At 43.1% G+C, this 14099-nt stretch overlaps 1 protein-coding gene across 2 annotated transcripts in view; it reads left to right on the top strand.

Annotated features, from left to right (window-relative positions):
- Positions 1–250: 250 nt before the first annotated feature.
- Positions 251–14099, top strand: part of ATP2C1 (ATPase secretory pathway Ca2+ transporting 1) — an 86437-nt gene continuing 72588 nt past the window's right edge. Inside the window, exons 1-2 of one of the 2 annotated variants that reach the window (XM_074988290.1) lie at positions 331–454; positions 944–1087. In XM_074988290.1, the coding sequence (XP_074844391.1) occupies positions 1082–1087 (6 nt within the window). In that variant the 5' untranslated portion in view covers positions 331–454; positions 944–1081. Of the gene's footprint in view, positions 455–943; positions 1088–14099 lie in introns of both variants that reach the window. The other variant, XM_074988291.1, reaches the window with a different exon arrangement.

Below are 14099 nucleotides of genomic sequence, written 5' to 3'. Positions count from 1 at the left end.
GGACGAACGGGGTCGCCTGGAGCACGAGGTGTGGGGGCGGGCCTGGGGCGTGATTGACAGGAACGCGCCATGAGGCGGCGGTCCCCAGGGGCCAGCTGCGGGGAGGAACGGGGGGCAGATGCGGGGGGGGGGGGTGTCACCGCGGAAGGGCGGGGCTGGCGCGCGGAGCACAGGGCGCACCGAAGGGCTGGTGGGGCGCGCGGGCGCTGCCGCCCTAAGGCCGTTGGCGGCGGCGCGCGCCCTGGGAGCTGGAGCCCAGAGGCGGCGGTGGCGGCGGCTCTCAGGCGCATGCTCACCCCGCGCTCCGTCGTCGCGACAGGCCCTTCCGTTCCCGGCCCCACGGGGAGCGGAAGTGGATCGGGTGCCGGGCGAACGGGGATGCGCCTGTGCCGCCGCCCGGAGCCCGAGCAGTGACGTGCTGGGGGTGGAGGAACCCGCACCAGGGCCATCGCGGGTGAGCGGGGGCGTTGGAGGCGTCGGCGGGGGGGGGGGGGTAATAAGCTGTGCGGCGGTGGGGGGGGGCGGTGTATGGCCGCGGCAGGGTGTGTGGGGGCACTCCGGGACCGAGGTGCTCTCCGTGGCCAGGAACGAGGGTGGTCGCAGGTCAGAGCCCAGCCCGAGCTATGGACACCCGGTCCCTGCCGGGGGAGGGGTCGGGCCTCTGGCTCTCGGTGGCTGGCAGGCACGGGGTGGGGAGGAAGAGGAAGATGAAGGGAGAGGAAAAAGCTATGGAGCTGCCGGGAGCTGGTATGAGCGGCGCGCCCCGCGCCCTTTGCTGGGGCTCCCTGCTCCGTGCGGCTGCTGGGTAACTGATCCTGCCGTGGCAGCTTCCAACCGGCTCCCTCTGCCACCGTGTTTACCTCCGCGCGGCGGGTGTCTGCAAGAGAGTGAAGGGGCCCGCAGAGCTGCTTTACTTTTGCCTTAGCGCCCGTTTCTCTTGCAGATGTTGCTGCAGGTGGGGGCGATGGGAGCTGTGTAAGTGCCTGGGATCCTGGGGCGGCTCCCTCTCCTCTGTGCCAGCTCCAGCGCTGCTGTTGCTAAAGTCTTTGTAACTAACAACCAAGTGCAGTTTCGATGGAAAATGAAGGTAAAGCTTTCACCAGTCATGAACTTGATTGGAGCCCCGAGGGGGGTTTGTCATGTGATTTGGTGGTCGTAATTCATTGAGCTGGCTGTACATCACTCTAGGATTAGCAGTGTTGCTTTGACATGCTTATCTAATAGTTGAGGTTTAATGGGTTGCTGTGTCTTATTCTGCATTGGTACCTTTAGGCATCGTAGGATTATCTTCATAGCAACAGGTGTGTTGAGCATAATTGTGGTGCAAGCTCTTTTTTGTCTTGTACAAAATATATTGAAATTCTCCTGAATGCTTTAACAGTAAGTAAATCTTTGTGCTTTTATTGACGTTGAAAATAACATTAAATATGTATCCTGAAACTGGTGAATTCTTTAATTTGGTGGTTAGTTAAATTGCTTGTTTCTTTGTGGGAGAAATGACAAGAGGACTAATACGGAAATACACCCTCTTCCCCCTCCCCCAATGCATCATTTTAGGTTTCCTCTGTGTAATATATTTTAATTCTATCTTGTGAATAAGTCAGTTCAGTAGTTTTTTCCAGCTCTCCTTCCCGGTTGTAACAGATGTTCTGCTCTGATGAGATTCTTCATAATCATGTTCTGAGTGTCTTTAAATAGCATACATAAAAATATCACTTTGTAGATCTAAAAACAGGTGGTTTTGTTGCCATTCCATTTCCTTTCATGTAGGATTTCTGTGTTCCTTCCGGCCCTCAACTATTAATTCATAGCCATTATAACCCGGTGACTTTCCTGTGCAGCTGTTCTTATAGTTTTGACATCCCCACCCCGCTTCCCAATAGCAGGCCCATCCTAAAACTGGAACAGCATGGTTGTGGCTCCTAAAACACTGACGACTCCCTTCACCCTGGGTTGAGAATCCCCTGATATAATTCATGATAAAGTCCAGTCTGTCAAAATTTGCCTGTGAAGTCTGGATGCACTTCAGCTTTTGGATCGGCATGTTTGTGGCCTTGGAGTTTCCTTTTGCCATAATTTAGCTTCAGCTGAATTTTGAGCTGTGTTTTTTTCCCTTTGTTTTGGCTTGGCTTGGCTTTAAGTAGAAATAAGTCCAAGATGAATTCTACTTAGAGTAGAATGGGTTCATGAGAATGTTATGATAAATATTTACTTAGTCCCTAGTTTTGAAGTGCTTTTACCCCCTTCCTCATTTTTGTGTTGTGTGCAATTTTTCTTGATTTTTATATTAGGTGGGGAGTGGCCAACTTCCTGTGGCTCTGGTGCTTCATATAGCTCTTCCAAAGTTAATATGTGGCTCCTTGCATAGATTGGTGCCTCTTGCATTTTCTGGGGCTAGAGCAACAGGTACCAACTTTCTAATGTGCCAAGGGATGCTTCCTGCCCCCACTCCACCCGTTCCACTGTGGCTTTCACTCCTTCCCATCTGACTCACAGCCTCCTGCACACTGTGAAATAGCTATGGGTAAGAGGCGCTGATCAGCAGGGTTGCCAGTGGATGGGAATGCTGGGGATTCAGGGAAGCAGGGAGCTGCTGATTTATTCACTGTGGTTCTTTTGCAATCAACACTGAAATTCTTGCTCCTTCTCAGTCTCAGATTGGCCGCCTCTGATTTCAGGTAGCAATCATAAAAGCATAGAATACTAGAACTGGAAGGAATCTCAAGAGGTCATAGAGTCTGGTCCCCCGTACTCACAGCAGGACCAAGCGCCATCTAGATCATCTCCAATAGCTATTTGTCTAACCTGCACTTGAATACTCCAACATTGGAGATTCCACAACCTCCATTTTATTACTGGCATTTTATTCCAGTTCTTAACCACCCATGCTGTTAGGAATCTGCTCCTAATGGCCAACCTAAATCTCCTTTCCTGCAATTTAAGCCCACTGTTCCTTGTCATACCCTCAGAGATTAAACTGAACAATTTTTCTCCCTCCTCCTTGTAACAACCTTTTTGGTACTTGAAAGCTTTTATTACATCCCCTCTCTTCTCTTTTCCAAACTAAGGCACCTTTTTTCAATTTTCCTTCATAGGTCATGGTTTTCCAGAACATCAGTCATTTTTGTTGTTTTCTGGACCTTGTCTGGTTTCTCAGCATCTTTTGTGAAATGTTGTGCCCAGTACTGGATACAGTACTTGAAATTGAGACCTAATCAAGCACAGAGTAGCATAAAAGAATTGCTTCTTGTGCTTTGCTGACAATACTCCTGTCTAATGCATCCTGAATCATGTTTGCCTTCTTTGCAACAGCATCACACGGACTCCTATTTAACTTGTGGTCCACTGTGACTCCTGGATTCCTTTCTGCAGTCCTCCTTCCTAGGCAGTAGCTTTCCATTTGTGTGTGTGGAACTGGATACTTCTCTCCTAAGTGGAGTATTTTGCATTTGTCTTCATTGAACTTCATTTTATTTACCTCAGATCATTTCTCCAGATAATATTGAATTATAACTCCCTCTTCCAAAATTCTTGCAATTTCTCCCAATTTGGTATCATCTCCAAATTTTAAGCGTGCTCTTTGTGTTATTATCTAAATCATTGATGAAGATACTGACCAGAACCAGCCCCCAAACTGATTGCTGTATGGGCTCACCCTCTTTGTGTGGTTGTAGCTGACTTGGGGGGGTGGGGGGAGAGTCTTAAAGCCAGAGGCTGAGTTAGTGAACAGGGAACCACTAGCAGGAGAGTTTGAGAGGGAGAGATTTTTCCCCTCACTCCTGCTGAATGAATAAGTTGAGAGTACTAACTTTGGCGTGAGTGAATTTGCTTGACTGTCAAGGGGGGGGGAGGGAGATGACTTCAAAAACGAGTGATTTTACAACTACAGAAGTTGGCGTTGGCACCCTTAAGCCACTTAAAACTTTTAGCCTGTATAGTTCTAAAGGTATGCAGGTTACTTTGAAAACTGAGCAGTCTATTTTACCACTCTCTAAACTTAATGAGGTTTTTTTACAGAATTTAAATTTGTAATTGAATCTAAGTACTGTACCCTAACTGCAGAGCAATAATGTGGATCAGCAGGGAATGCATGCTAAAGAGAACTTCCTTAAACAGACTTAGCCTGTCACACATTTTTTGTCTCTACTCATCATTTCAAGCGTTGTATTGTGAAGAAATACTGAATATAAACATTGAGACTATTGGAGATTAAGTGTAAAAATGAAAATAATATGTTGGCAGTTGACTGCAGGAAATGTCGAGCCTGGATCCTGACAGGGTGAATTGATTTACATCAAGTTATTAACAAGTTAAGACTGTGCTTAGAGTACACTTTTTGAGTATGCCCCATTGAACTCACCGGCACTTCTGTTTTGTTTTTTTCGGGAAACTAGAAGAGAATGAGGTTTCCTTGAGACAGCTGACTTATGGTCTGTGGTCATGATGCTTCAAAATAAGGGACACATTGTGTAATATAAGGAAATGACACTTTGTGGCAACTCTGTTTCTCTTATGGCAGCTTTTTTTCTGTATTGTATATTTGAGAGAAATTCTAAAACCCCAGCCCCCCACACTCCCCAACAACATCCACTACAGGAAACAGCTTGGGAATTTACTTTTCACAAGTACACTGAAAGGCATAGAGAGTCTTGAAGAATGATGCATTGCAAATGGAATTATTTAAGTTGTTAACCAGTTGGTCCACTCAGCCATATCCACATTTTCTCCCAATAAGCAGTTTTCCTTAGGTTTTCATTCTTGCAACTGGGTAACCGTTGTATTGCTGATACACTGTAGAAGACTTGTACAGACCAGTGCTTCTGAATATCGGTTGGATGAGGAGTGATTTTTCTTAATTCAGTGAGTGAAAAGCAATATTGGGAATGTGAAAGATTAATGATACTGCCACTTTAAAATGAGGCTTTTCTTGAAAAATGTAGACATCTTAAAAGATAAACAGCTGCAACTCTGTTAAATTTAGAAAGCTAACACTTGTGTTAATATACACTGTCTGTCTGCCATCAGTACAGATTTATTTTCTGAATTAATTTAAGTAATGTCAAACCTGTTTTGTTCTTGCTGCCAAGATTTCTCCTAAATGATTCAGGTCCTTGAACCTGTAACTAATACAATATGATCTTCGGTCATGAAGACAGATACATTGAAAGACTGGTTGATTTTTAAAACACTGCAGTGTATAAGTGCTTTGTAAGAGGCTGGTGGAGGTAGTAGTACTAGCAGCATCCTTCAGTCTACATAGACTATGGGTCACGCCCTTTGTAGTTCCATTTGGGATCATCATTTGCAGCGTCGACTGTGACTGTGAAGGTCCACACGAGAGTGACAGTCCTTGCTGCGTCTGTTGCATGTGTAATGGTGTCTGAAAGGTCCTTACTGTGCTTCCTGTGGCTCGCTTCTCCTCTGCTTGCTGTCTGATCCTCATCTCACCCTTCTGAAGGCCCTTGTGTAGTGCCTGCCTCCATCTGCTGTGATCGTCTGCCAGCTCCTCCCAACTGTCTGGCTCGATGTCTACCTCCCTGAGGTCCCTCTTGCGAACATCTTGGTAGTGCATCTGGGGGCGTCCGGGAGGTCTTTTGCCAGAGGCTAGCTCGCCATACAGGATGTCTTTTGGGATCCTTCCATCATTCATCCTGTGGACGTGGCCAAGCCAGCGGAGCCGCTGCTGCCTGAGGAGGGTGTGCATGGTTGGGATTCAAGCTTGCTCAAGGACGGCGGTGTTGGACACTCTGTCCTTCCATGATGTTCCAAGGATGCACCTGAGGCAGCGCAAGTGGAAGACATTCAGCCTCTTTTCCTGGCGGGCATACAGGGTCCAAGACTCGCTGCCGTAAAGGAGGGTGCTGAGGATGCAGGCTCTGTAGATTTGCTTTTTGGTGTGGGTGTATAACTTGGTGTTATTCCACACTCTCTCGCTGCGTCTGGACAGAGTTGTGGCTGCTTTTCTGATCCTCCTATTTAGCTCAGACTCCAATGACAGGGTGTTAGTGATGGTGGACCTGAGGTAAATGAACTCGTGGATGACCTCTAACGAATAGTTGTCAGTGCTGATTGATGGAGGGTCAGCAACGTCCTGAGCAAGTACATTTGTCGTCTTTAGGCTGATGGAAAGCCTGAAGTCCTTGCATGCTTTGGAGAACTGATCCAGCAGTTTCTGAAGCTGGTCTTCTGTGTGTGACACTACAGCAGCATCATCTGCGAACAGCAAATCTCTGAGGACCTCCCGCACCTTGGATTTCACTTTCAGCCTTGCAGGATTAAACAGTTTCCCATGAGATCTTGTGTGCAAAAAGATGCCTTCTGTTGAAGATCCAAAGGCGTGCTTCAGGAGGAGCGCGAAGAAGGTCCCGAACAATGTCCACCTCCCGAACAACAGTTTGGAAAGAGAGGTTGCTGAACTCTTTTATATTCAAATTTGACACATTAACACGTGGTTTGAACCAGGATGGGAATTTCCTAGGTCGCTATAGGTCTTATGCATACTTGGCTTTATCTAATTCTTGACTCCTCTGCTCTCCAGCCCTACTTCTACCCTTCTGCTCTCTGCTTTGCTTACCTTGATAATATTTTATTGATTTTTTGTCAACCTTGATTACTATTTTTAGTTCTGTGCCTTTTTAAATATTGAGTCTGTTCTGGTATGGCTATGGTCTGAAGAAGTGGGTCTGTCCCATGAAAGCTCATCACCTAATAAATTATTTTGTTAGTCTTTAAGTGCTACTGGACTGCCTTTTTTTTTTTTTTTTTTTCATAGTACATAGACTAGCATGGCTATCTCTCTGTTCCTATGAACTAGTTAGGCTTAACCATTCTCTTGTACCCATCCTTAGCTACAGATTGATTTATCACTTTTTTTTTTTTTTTTTTGGTGCCATGTAGCCTATAACAGAATTTTGACCAAATTGATCTGCATGTGTGAACACTGTCTCTGAATAGCTGCTAAACTGCAGGGAGAGGAATTCAGTTTTCTGGCTAACTGACAATTCTGGTTCATCTCTGTAGTCTTTAATAGTTATTCCAACAATTTTACGCTGCTGCAACAAATTATGACAACTTCTTTTGGCACACAGGCCTGCTGTAGAAATCTGGGTGTACAGTATAACCCTGAGATAGGTTTGTGCAACTTGAATGTACCTCATGTTAGCATGACTCTGAGTGGCAGGGAGCTGGTGCCTGGTCCAGGCTGCCCGCTGCTCAGGCGAGCTAGAAAACTGAGCAGTGCAGCAATTTCACAGCTCTTATCAGGGTGGCTGCCTTCCTGATCCTGTCGGGGGCGGTAGGCAGGCTGCCACTCCTTACAGAAGTGGTTTCACAGCTGCTGTCTCAGTGTGGTAGCCTGAGTCTTGGCTGCTTGCCATGCTCAGGCAGGTCAGTTTCCTGGCTCCCCTGAGTTATGTGAAGTTTGACTTGTGTAGGATTGCACAAGAATGCAACCTCCGCATAAATTGTGGGGGGGTCACCTGAACACCTAATGCCAGGTAAGAAGAAAGGAACACGAGGTTATATTCTTTTTACCTTCATTTGAATCCTCTTCATTCTTTTCTGAGGTCAAACTATATTATCTCTGTATTTGGGATGAGTCACAGTGACCAGTGATATTACATAAATAATGCTCTTAGTAGATTTTACTTTAAAGTAGCTAAATAGTTATTCCCATTGTATGGATGATGAAATTGGGGTGGCTGTGGGCAAATTACTTCACCTGTCCAGTTAGCAGCAGAGCTGGGAATAGAACCTAACTCTCCTGAATCCTAGTCCGTGGACTCCTTGAATCTTTGTAGCTAGTATTTAGTTGGGTTTTATATTTGACAGACCATCTGAGTAACATAAGTATTGATCCTTTAACATTTTCTTCACTTGCAGCATCTAGTGGTGGACCTGCAAGTTTGTTTATTTAGAAAAGTACATTCAGGAAGTACTCTTTTTTTTTTTTGTTGCTTATTTTGTTTTTCATTCAGAGTAACTTGCAGGGGAGGAGGGGAATAACTGCTTCTTTATCAAATCCCAAGTTCTCAGTTTTAAGTAGTAAATGTAACATGCCAAAAGACACTCCTGGAATAAGCTGATGGTGGGGAGGAGAAGTTGGAAGATCTGGAACAGACACTCACCATTAAAGCTCCACACGTTTCCTTTTTCCTTTAAGCTTATAGACCGTTTTTAGTTATTAAACTTTAGTTTTCTAAAATAGGCTGTCTGTTTATGTCTAGTACAGTGATCTGTTGACATATCGCGGCCACACATGACAGTGGATCTCTCCATTGACAGAGTGGCTGACCGGAAACACAGCAGACAGGGCTTTCCAGTGACCTGGAAGCCCTGTCTATTGACAGAGGGCCCCCCAGAGCATCCCTGTGGCTCTTTTGTCAACAGATTCTGTTGTGAGAGGCATTCTACCTTATGGGAGAGCAGCAGAAGGCTCTTGACAAAGGTGCCAAGTTCTGGCAACAGAATGCATTTAGTGTGGATGCTCCATGTGTTTTGTTGACAAAACTCTCGAGTGGAGTTGTAGCCATTGAGAAAATAACTGTTCCTCATCACTTCTCTCAACTTCTAGAATTACATTAGAACCTTGTATTTCTGGCTTCCAAAGCTTTCATACATTCAAGCAGATACTTGTCGTATTTTTAAAAAAAAAACCAAATTCTAACAAAATAAACTCAAGCTTACTGGATTAGACTTCTTGGTGTGGGGAGGAGGGAGGGAAAAGGTCTTTCATAAACCTGTCTCTGAACATCTTCAGTACTCATCTTTGTTCTAAATGCCCTTATTCTCCAAGTTGCTCATACTACTAGTTCATTGCAATCTATCATCCTAATCAGGCCGACTTGTTTCCCAGATCCAGCAGCTAGTGTTTCTTTTAACCTACAGCAGCATAGTAACAGGCAGACATACACTACACTACTACAAATAAATAATTTGGTTTTCCTCCAGTTTCCCAAAAACTTCATTATCTCTATAGTGGCACAGATGTAGCTTTAAGACCGAATCTGCTTTGAGTCAGAGTTGTTCTAGGTTGCCTATTAAAACATATTTGAAGGGTTTGTACATTTAAAACAGGTCTTGATGAGGAACAGAAGTAGGGTGGTAGGGATAGTGAAAACCAAGACTGGACCTAGAATGATAAACTTAATTTATTTCCATCTGAACCGGTACAAAATTCTTAATTGGACTGGTTTGCCAATAACAGCAGTTAAATTTCAGATCGGTTAAATTGTAGAAGTCATAGCAAAAACTATGAAGTTTGATGTAATTTCTGTAATAGGAAAAATGGTGGAGAGACTGGTTGCTTTGTACCACCAGGATGAGGAGGGCATTGTGTGCACATCTGGAAGCATTTGTAAAATTGTTGAAATGAGAGAAGGTAGAAGCGATCAATAAAAATGCATCTGAATAGTGGGGAAGGACACATGATAAAATTACACGTGTATGCCCGAAAGGAATGTTGTCGGAACTCAAAGATGAAGATAAATAGCTTTTTTTTCAGTTTGATGGAGTGAGCTGGTAGAGGAATAGAGGTATTTGACATAACATTATGTGACTATAAAGTAAGGTGTGTGTGTGTGTGTGGGGGTGGGGGGGTGGTGCTATTTCTACAGGACATTGTCAGCATGACATATGTTCAGGCGCATGAATAAACCACCACAAGTGACACAAGTTGCAACAACATAAGCACTCATGCATAGAGCACTTTGTCAGTGGGAGAGCTTCTCCTGCTGACATAGCTTCTGCTCTCTGCAGATGTGGTTTTATTATACGGAAGGCTGAGCTCTTCAATTTGCAATAGTGGTATTCACCAGATTTACTGCATTAATACCGCTGCACTGTTATGTACGTAGACTTACTCTTGGAGAGCAGATGACGGAGAGAGACTGCAATCAAGATGTAAACTTGGGCAAAATCCATATTTACCTTATTTTATGACCTGTTCGTAAACCATATAAAAAGGGAAACATAATGGAATGTTGGATACAAAACATGAGGTTGCATTCTAAACATATGGCGTTTCTACTTGTTTAGTATGTATAATATTTTAATAAAATGAAGATCAATAAAGGATTCAGGAACAATGTTCAAATCATAGAAAACTGTATTGCATAAACAATAACTTTCATCTGTGCATCAGCTTCAGGAAAACTTATTACCTGAAGTAGGCTAATTCTGCAGCAAACTAATGTTAAAAGCATATCACTGAATTTGGTGTCCTGAAAATTAATCCAAGGCATGAGTTCTGCTGGTTAAGACTCTGCAAAGTGTTGCTAATTTTTACTTGATAGGCTGTAGTAAAAAGTTGAATATGTAATTAATATATTTTAAGTGGTTTGTTTAGAATTATGAACTCCTGGAGCTTGAGTTAACCAGAAAAGTTAGTTTTGTTAGAAAATTATTATTTGCAAGCCAAAGTACTCTTGTTTTACATTAACAATTTATTAATCCCTTGTATTAAACTGAGTAGCACATGTTAAATTTTTTTCCCAAGATTTCTGGTTTTAGTAGATTTCTGACAGTTCAAACTTTTATATTTTTTTATTAAGTACTTATAATTCACTGGAACATAAAGGCTTAATATTCCTACACTTACTATCACCCCTCATCTTTATAAACTCAAATTGCTGCGTTATAAGGTGTATGGTTATAGAAAGAGGGCATCAGAGACCTCCAGAATTCTTTATTTTCTGGGGGTCATCTCCTATACAGATCACTGCCCGGCTGGTGATTACTTGCTTCCAGTAATTCAAAAACTAAAATGTTCTGATTTCACTGTATTTCCAAAATGCATTAGATGAATTGCAGCTAGTCACAGACACACATCAATGAGAGCTTATTGGAAGATTACTTTTACCTGCACTGTTCTACTCTTCTCCCTCTTTCTCCGCACCCCCATTCCCTGCAATGTCACCTCTCCTGCCCCCATTGTCTCAGTCTTGGTTTCTGACAGAATATTTAAAAAATATTTCAGATCTTTCAACATGTACCCATTGCACTGTTTCTTGTTTTCATCTCTTGTCTTTCACTGTAATTTTCAGTAGTAGCTCTAATGTCCCACACATTGCTTCTCTAAACCCCCAAAACGACACTCAGCAAGGACTGGGACTTGAGCAAACTGAACAGGTCATGCAAGTGTAGCCGCAACCACTAATGCCTTTCAGTGAGCACCTCTGCATTCTCAGCAGTTCTGGTGCCAACTCACAAACTTGAAGAGTAAGGCTTTAAGGATACCATAATAGACTTTTGGACAATGTCCTGTTTGACACTATGCAGCTGAAAGCTTGAGCATGTTTTACATTAAACCTCAGATGTGTTCCCTGCACCAGGTCTCAGGGAACATATTGGCTACATCTACACTAGCCCAAATCTTCGAATTTGGGCCATGCAGATAGGATAGGAATATGCTGATAGAAATAAGGGGATTTTGAAGGTGGTGGAGTCCTTTCGAAAAGGACCCCTGTTTGGATGAGCCACACAGCAATGAAAAGCAGCGGTTTCTAAGAGCTGCGTCTGGTGGCATGCTAATGAGGCGTTGAATACGCGTTTCAGCACCTCAATAGTAATCTTCGAAATGGCCATTTTGGTACCATTGCCATTAAGGTACTCTCAGCAGACATGGGGGATGAGTTCAGTTTAAACATCACTTTAAAGATTAACATGCTTGTGAGTCCACCTTTATTAAGTCGTCATTATTTGGGAGATGCGTGCAAGCAAGGAAAGCACACAAGAACTCCTCATCCTGGACAAATGAAGAGTAGCTTTGTAACAGTGAACTTAGGGAATAAATGTTTCATGCTGCCTTTTTTTTTTTTTTTAATTGGTGACTTGTTTTTACCTACTACTGGAGAATCTGCTCTTGAACTGAGTGCACTGTTTGCTCACTTACTATAAGCATGTTGTTGCATGTTCATATATTCTGTTTCAGGGTATGTTCCTTAAGTTGGTTTCATACTCTTCCAAGAAATGTCTCCACTATATGCAGTGTCTTTTCAGAAGTGCAGAATGTTGCATACAGTCTACAGTTCAATGCTAGAAGAAATCCGTCATCTATTCTTGGAGGTTGTCATTGCAACAAATTTAAGATCTTATCCTAGTCATCTTCTGAGTTGAGGATGGGTGCTAGGTATTCATCTGGGTTGCATGGAGATAAACCTTTTAGCAACTTTATTGATTACAAATAACAAGAGTCACAAGAGTGACTTATGACGATCAGGGATACTAGTTATTGCTGTGATGCATTGCTTGCTAATGGTTGTGGCCAGAGAACTCAGAACCACAGTCTGTGTGTACGTACTTTGTTCAATCACTGCATAGCCTTATAACAAGACACACAGAAATCATTTTGAGGATTAGATTGCCATCCTATCTAGTAATTGTAGTTTTCTCTTGCTAGAACTTGTGTTAACTGAGGGTAGGTATGCTGCGTATTTATAGCTGTGTCTGTCCAAGAACATTAGAGACAAGGTTTGCTGAGGATATTGCATGAAACTGCCATATTTGTTACAAAGTACTTATGCTTTGTTCAAACCACCTCTGTCATCTTTCTGATGAACAGATTGAACTCTGAAAGTTGCTCATTTACAGCTTGAATCTTTTTAATTTTCTTCTGCATCTTCTAGTCTTCAACATTCTTTGAAAATATGTATCGGATAGGTAGCTGAGTTAGTCTGTATCTTCAAAACCAAGAAGTAGTCTGGTGGCACCTTAAGACTAACATATTTTGGAGCATAAGCTTTCATGGGCAAAGACCTGCTTCATGGACATTGGAGCTATATGTAGTAGTCCAGTACTGTTAACTAATGCCATGTGCAGGCATAACCTATACATACACTAATGTCCTAGTCTCTGCTCCCTGTTCGTATTGTGTTCAAGGATCAGGTTAGTCTCTTTTGCCATAATGTTGAAAAGGTAGTTTGTGTTCTCATGTTTTTCTGCAGTGACACCTAATTTAAACTCTTAAACTTATGCAGTAATGGCAGACTCAAGGGTACAACTAGAAAAATTAATTTCTGTGTGAAACATTGAAGGAAACTAATAGTGAAATAAACTAAGTGGGGAGAGAACTGGGACTTTAGTTTTTTTTTGTTTTGTTTTTTTTTGTTTTTTTTTCCCTGCAGTTTAATTAAAACTCTACATGCTGTATTTTGTAAAATCTAGTCAGGTGTTGGCTATCAGAATCACTTAATCGGAATCACTTTTGTTCCAAAATAAGTTGATAAGTACGTTAACCAAAATATTAATCTCATTTCATACTGTGTGTTTAACAGCTGTGTAGTTTTGATTCTTTTCTGGCAGACTAGTACAGTAATCCTTTGAAATACATGATTTTTTGAGTTGCACTTAACTCACATTAATGTGAGTTAAGCGCAACTCAAAATCCTGCTCCCCACATGGCCAGGTTCAACATCCACAGCCCCAGCTCAACTCCTATGGCCCCAACCCACTGGCAGGATTAACCCTCCTCAACTGTGCCACCACCCCTCCCAACCCAGGGCTTACCTTTCAAAAGGAGCTCCAGGTGCTTCTGCTGCTTCCCCAGCTGCAGAATGTACATTCTGCTGGGGAAAAGAAGTCTCCCCCCCCCCCCCCCCCCGCCCCAACTTACGCAAAATTTGAGTTATGCAAGGGTGCATGGGAACACAACCCTCGCATAACTTGAAGGCTACTGTAACAGATTCTTAATATCTGTGGTGATTTGTGAAGATTTAGGGAATTTGTGCAACTTACTGTAGCTGCTGTTATGGAGTTAGTCTGAAAATTGCTGTACCATTGACCTCCGCTATGTAAATCCACCATGTGCTGCCAGGAGTTACCTTTTCCTAGCAAAGAAGTACTGTAACTGTGCTCTTGTCCCTAAATGGCTGCATTCTGACTCTGTAATGGGTGCACTGGAGAGGTTTCTTGAAGCCAGGAGAATGATAGATTGATTGATATTTTTTTTTTTTTTTTTTTCTCTAGTCCTTCAAGTGGCTGTCATTTAGAGCAGTAAAAAATCTGCAGTGTAATAAGGGAATCAGAGTGGCAATAGGGCACAAACTTCCTGTGTCTGGGTCCCTAGAATTTTGGGCAAGAGGGAACCAGCATTTACATTTGTA

Source organism: Carettochelys insculpta, chromosome 2, assembly GCF_033958435.1.
Source record: "Carettochelys insculpta isolate YL-2023 chromosome 2, ASM3395843v1, whole genome shotgun sequence".
Classification (NCBI taxonomy): Eukaryota; Metazoa; Chordata; order Testudines; family Carettochelyidae; genus Carettochelys; species Carettochelys insculpta.
Note: the sequence above shows the minus strand (reverse complement) of the source record. Positions and strands in the feature narration are given on the sequence as shown.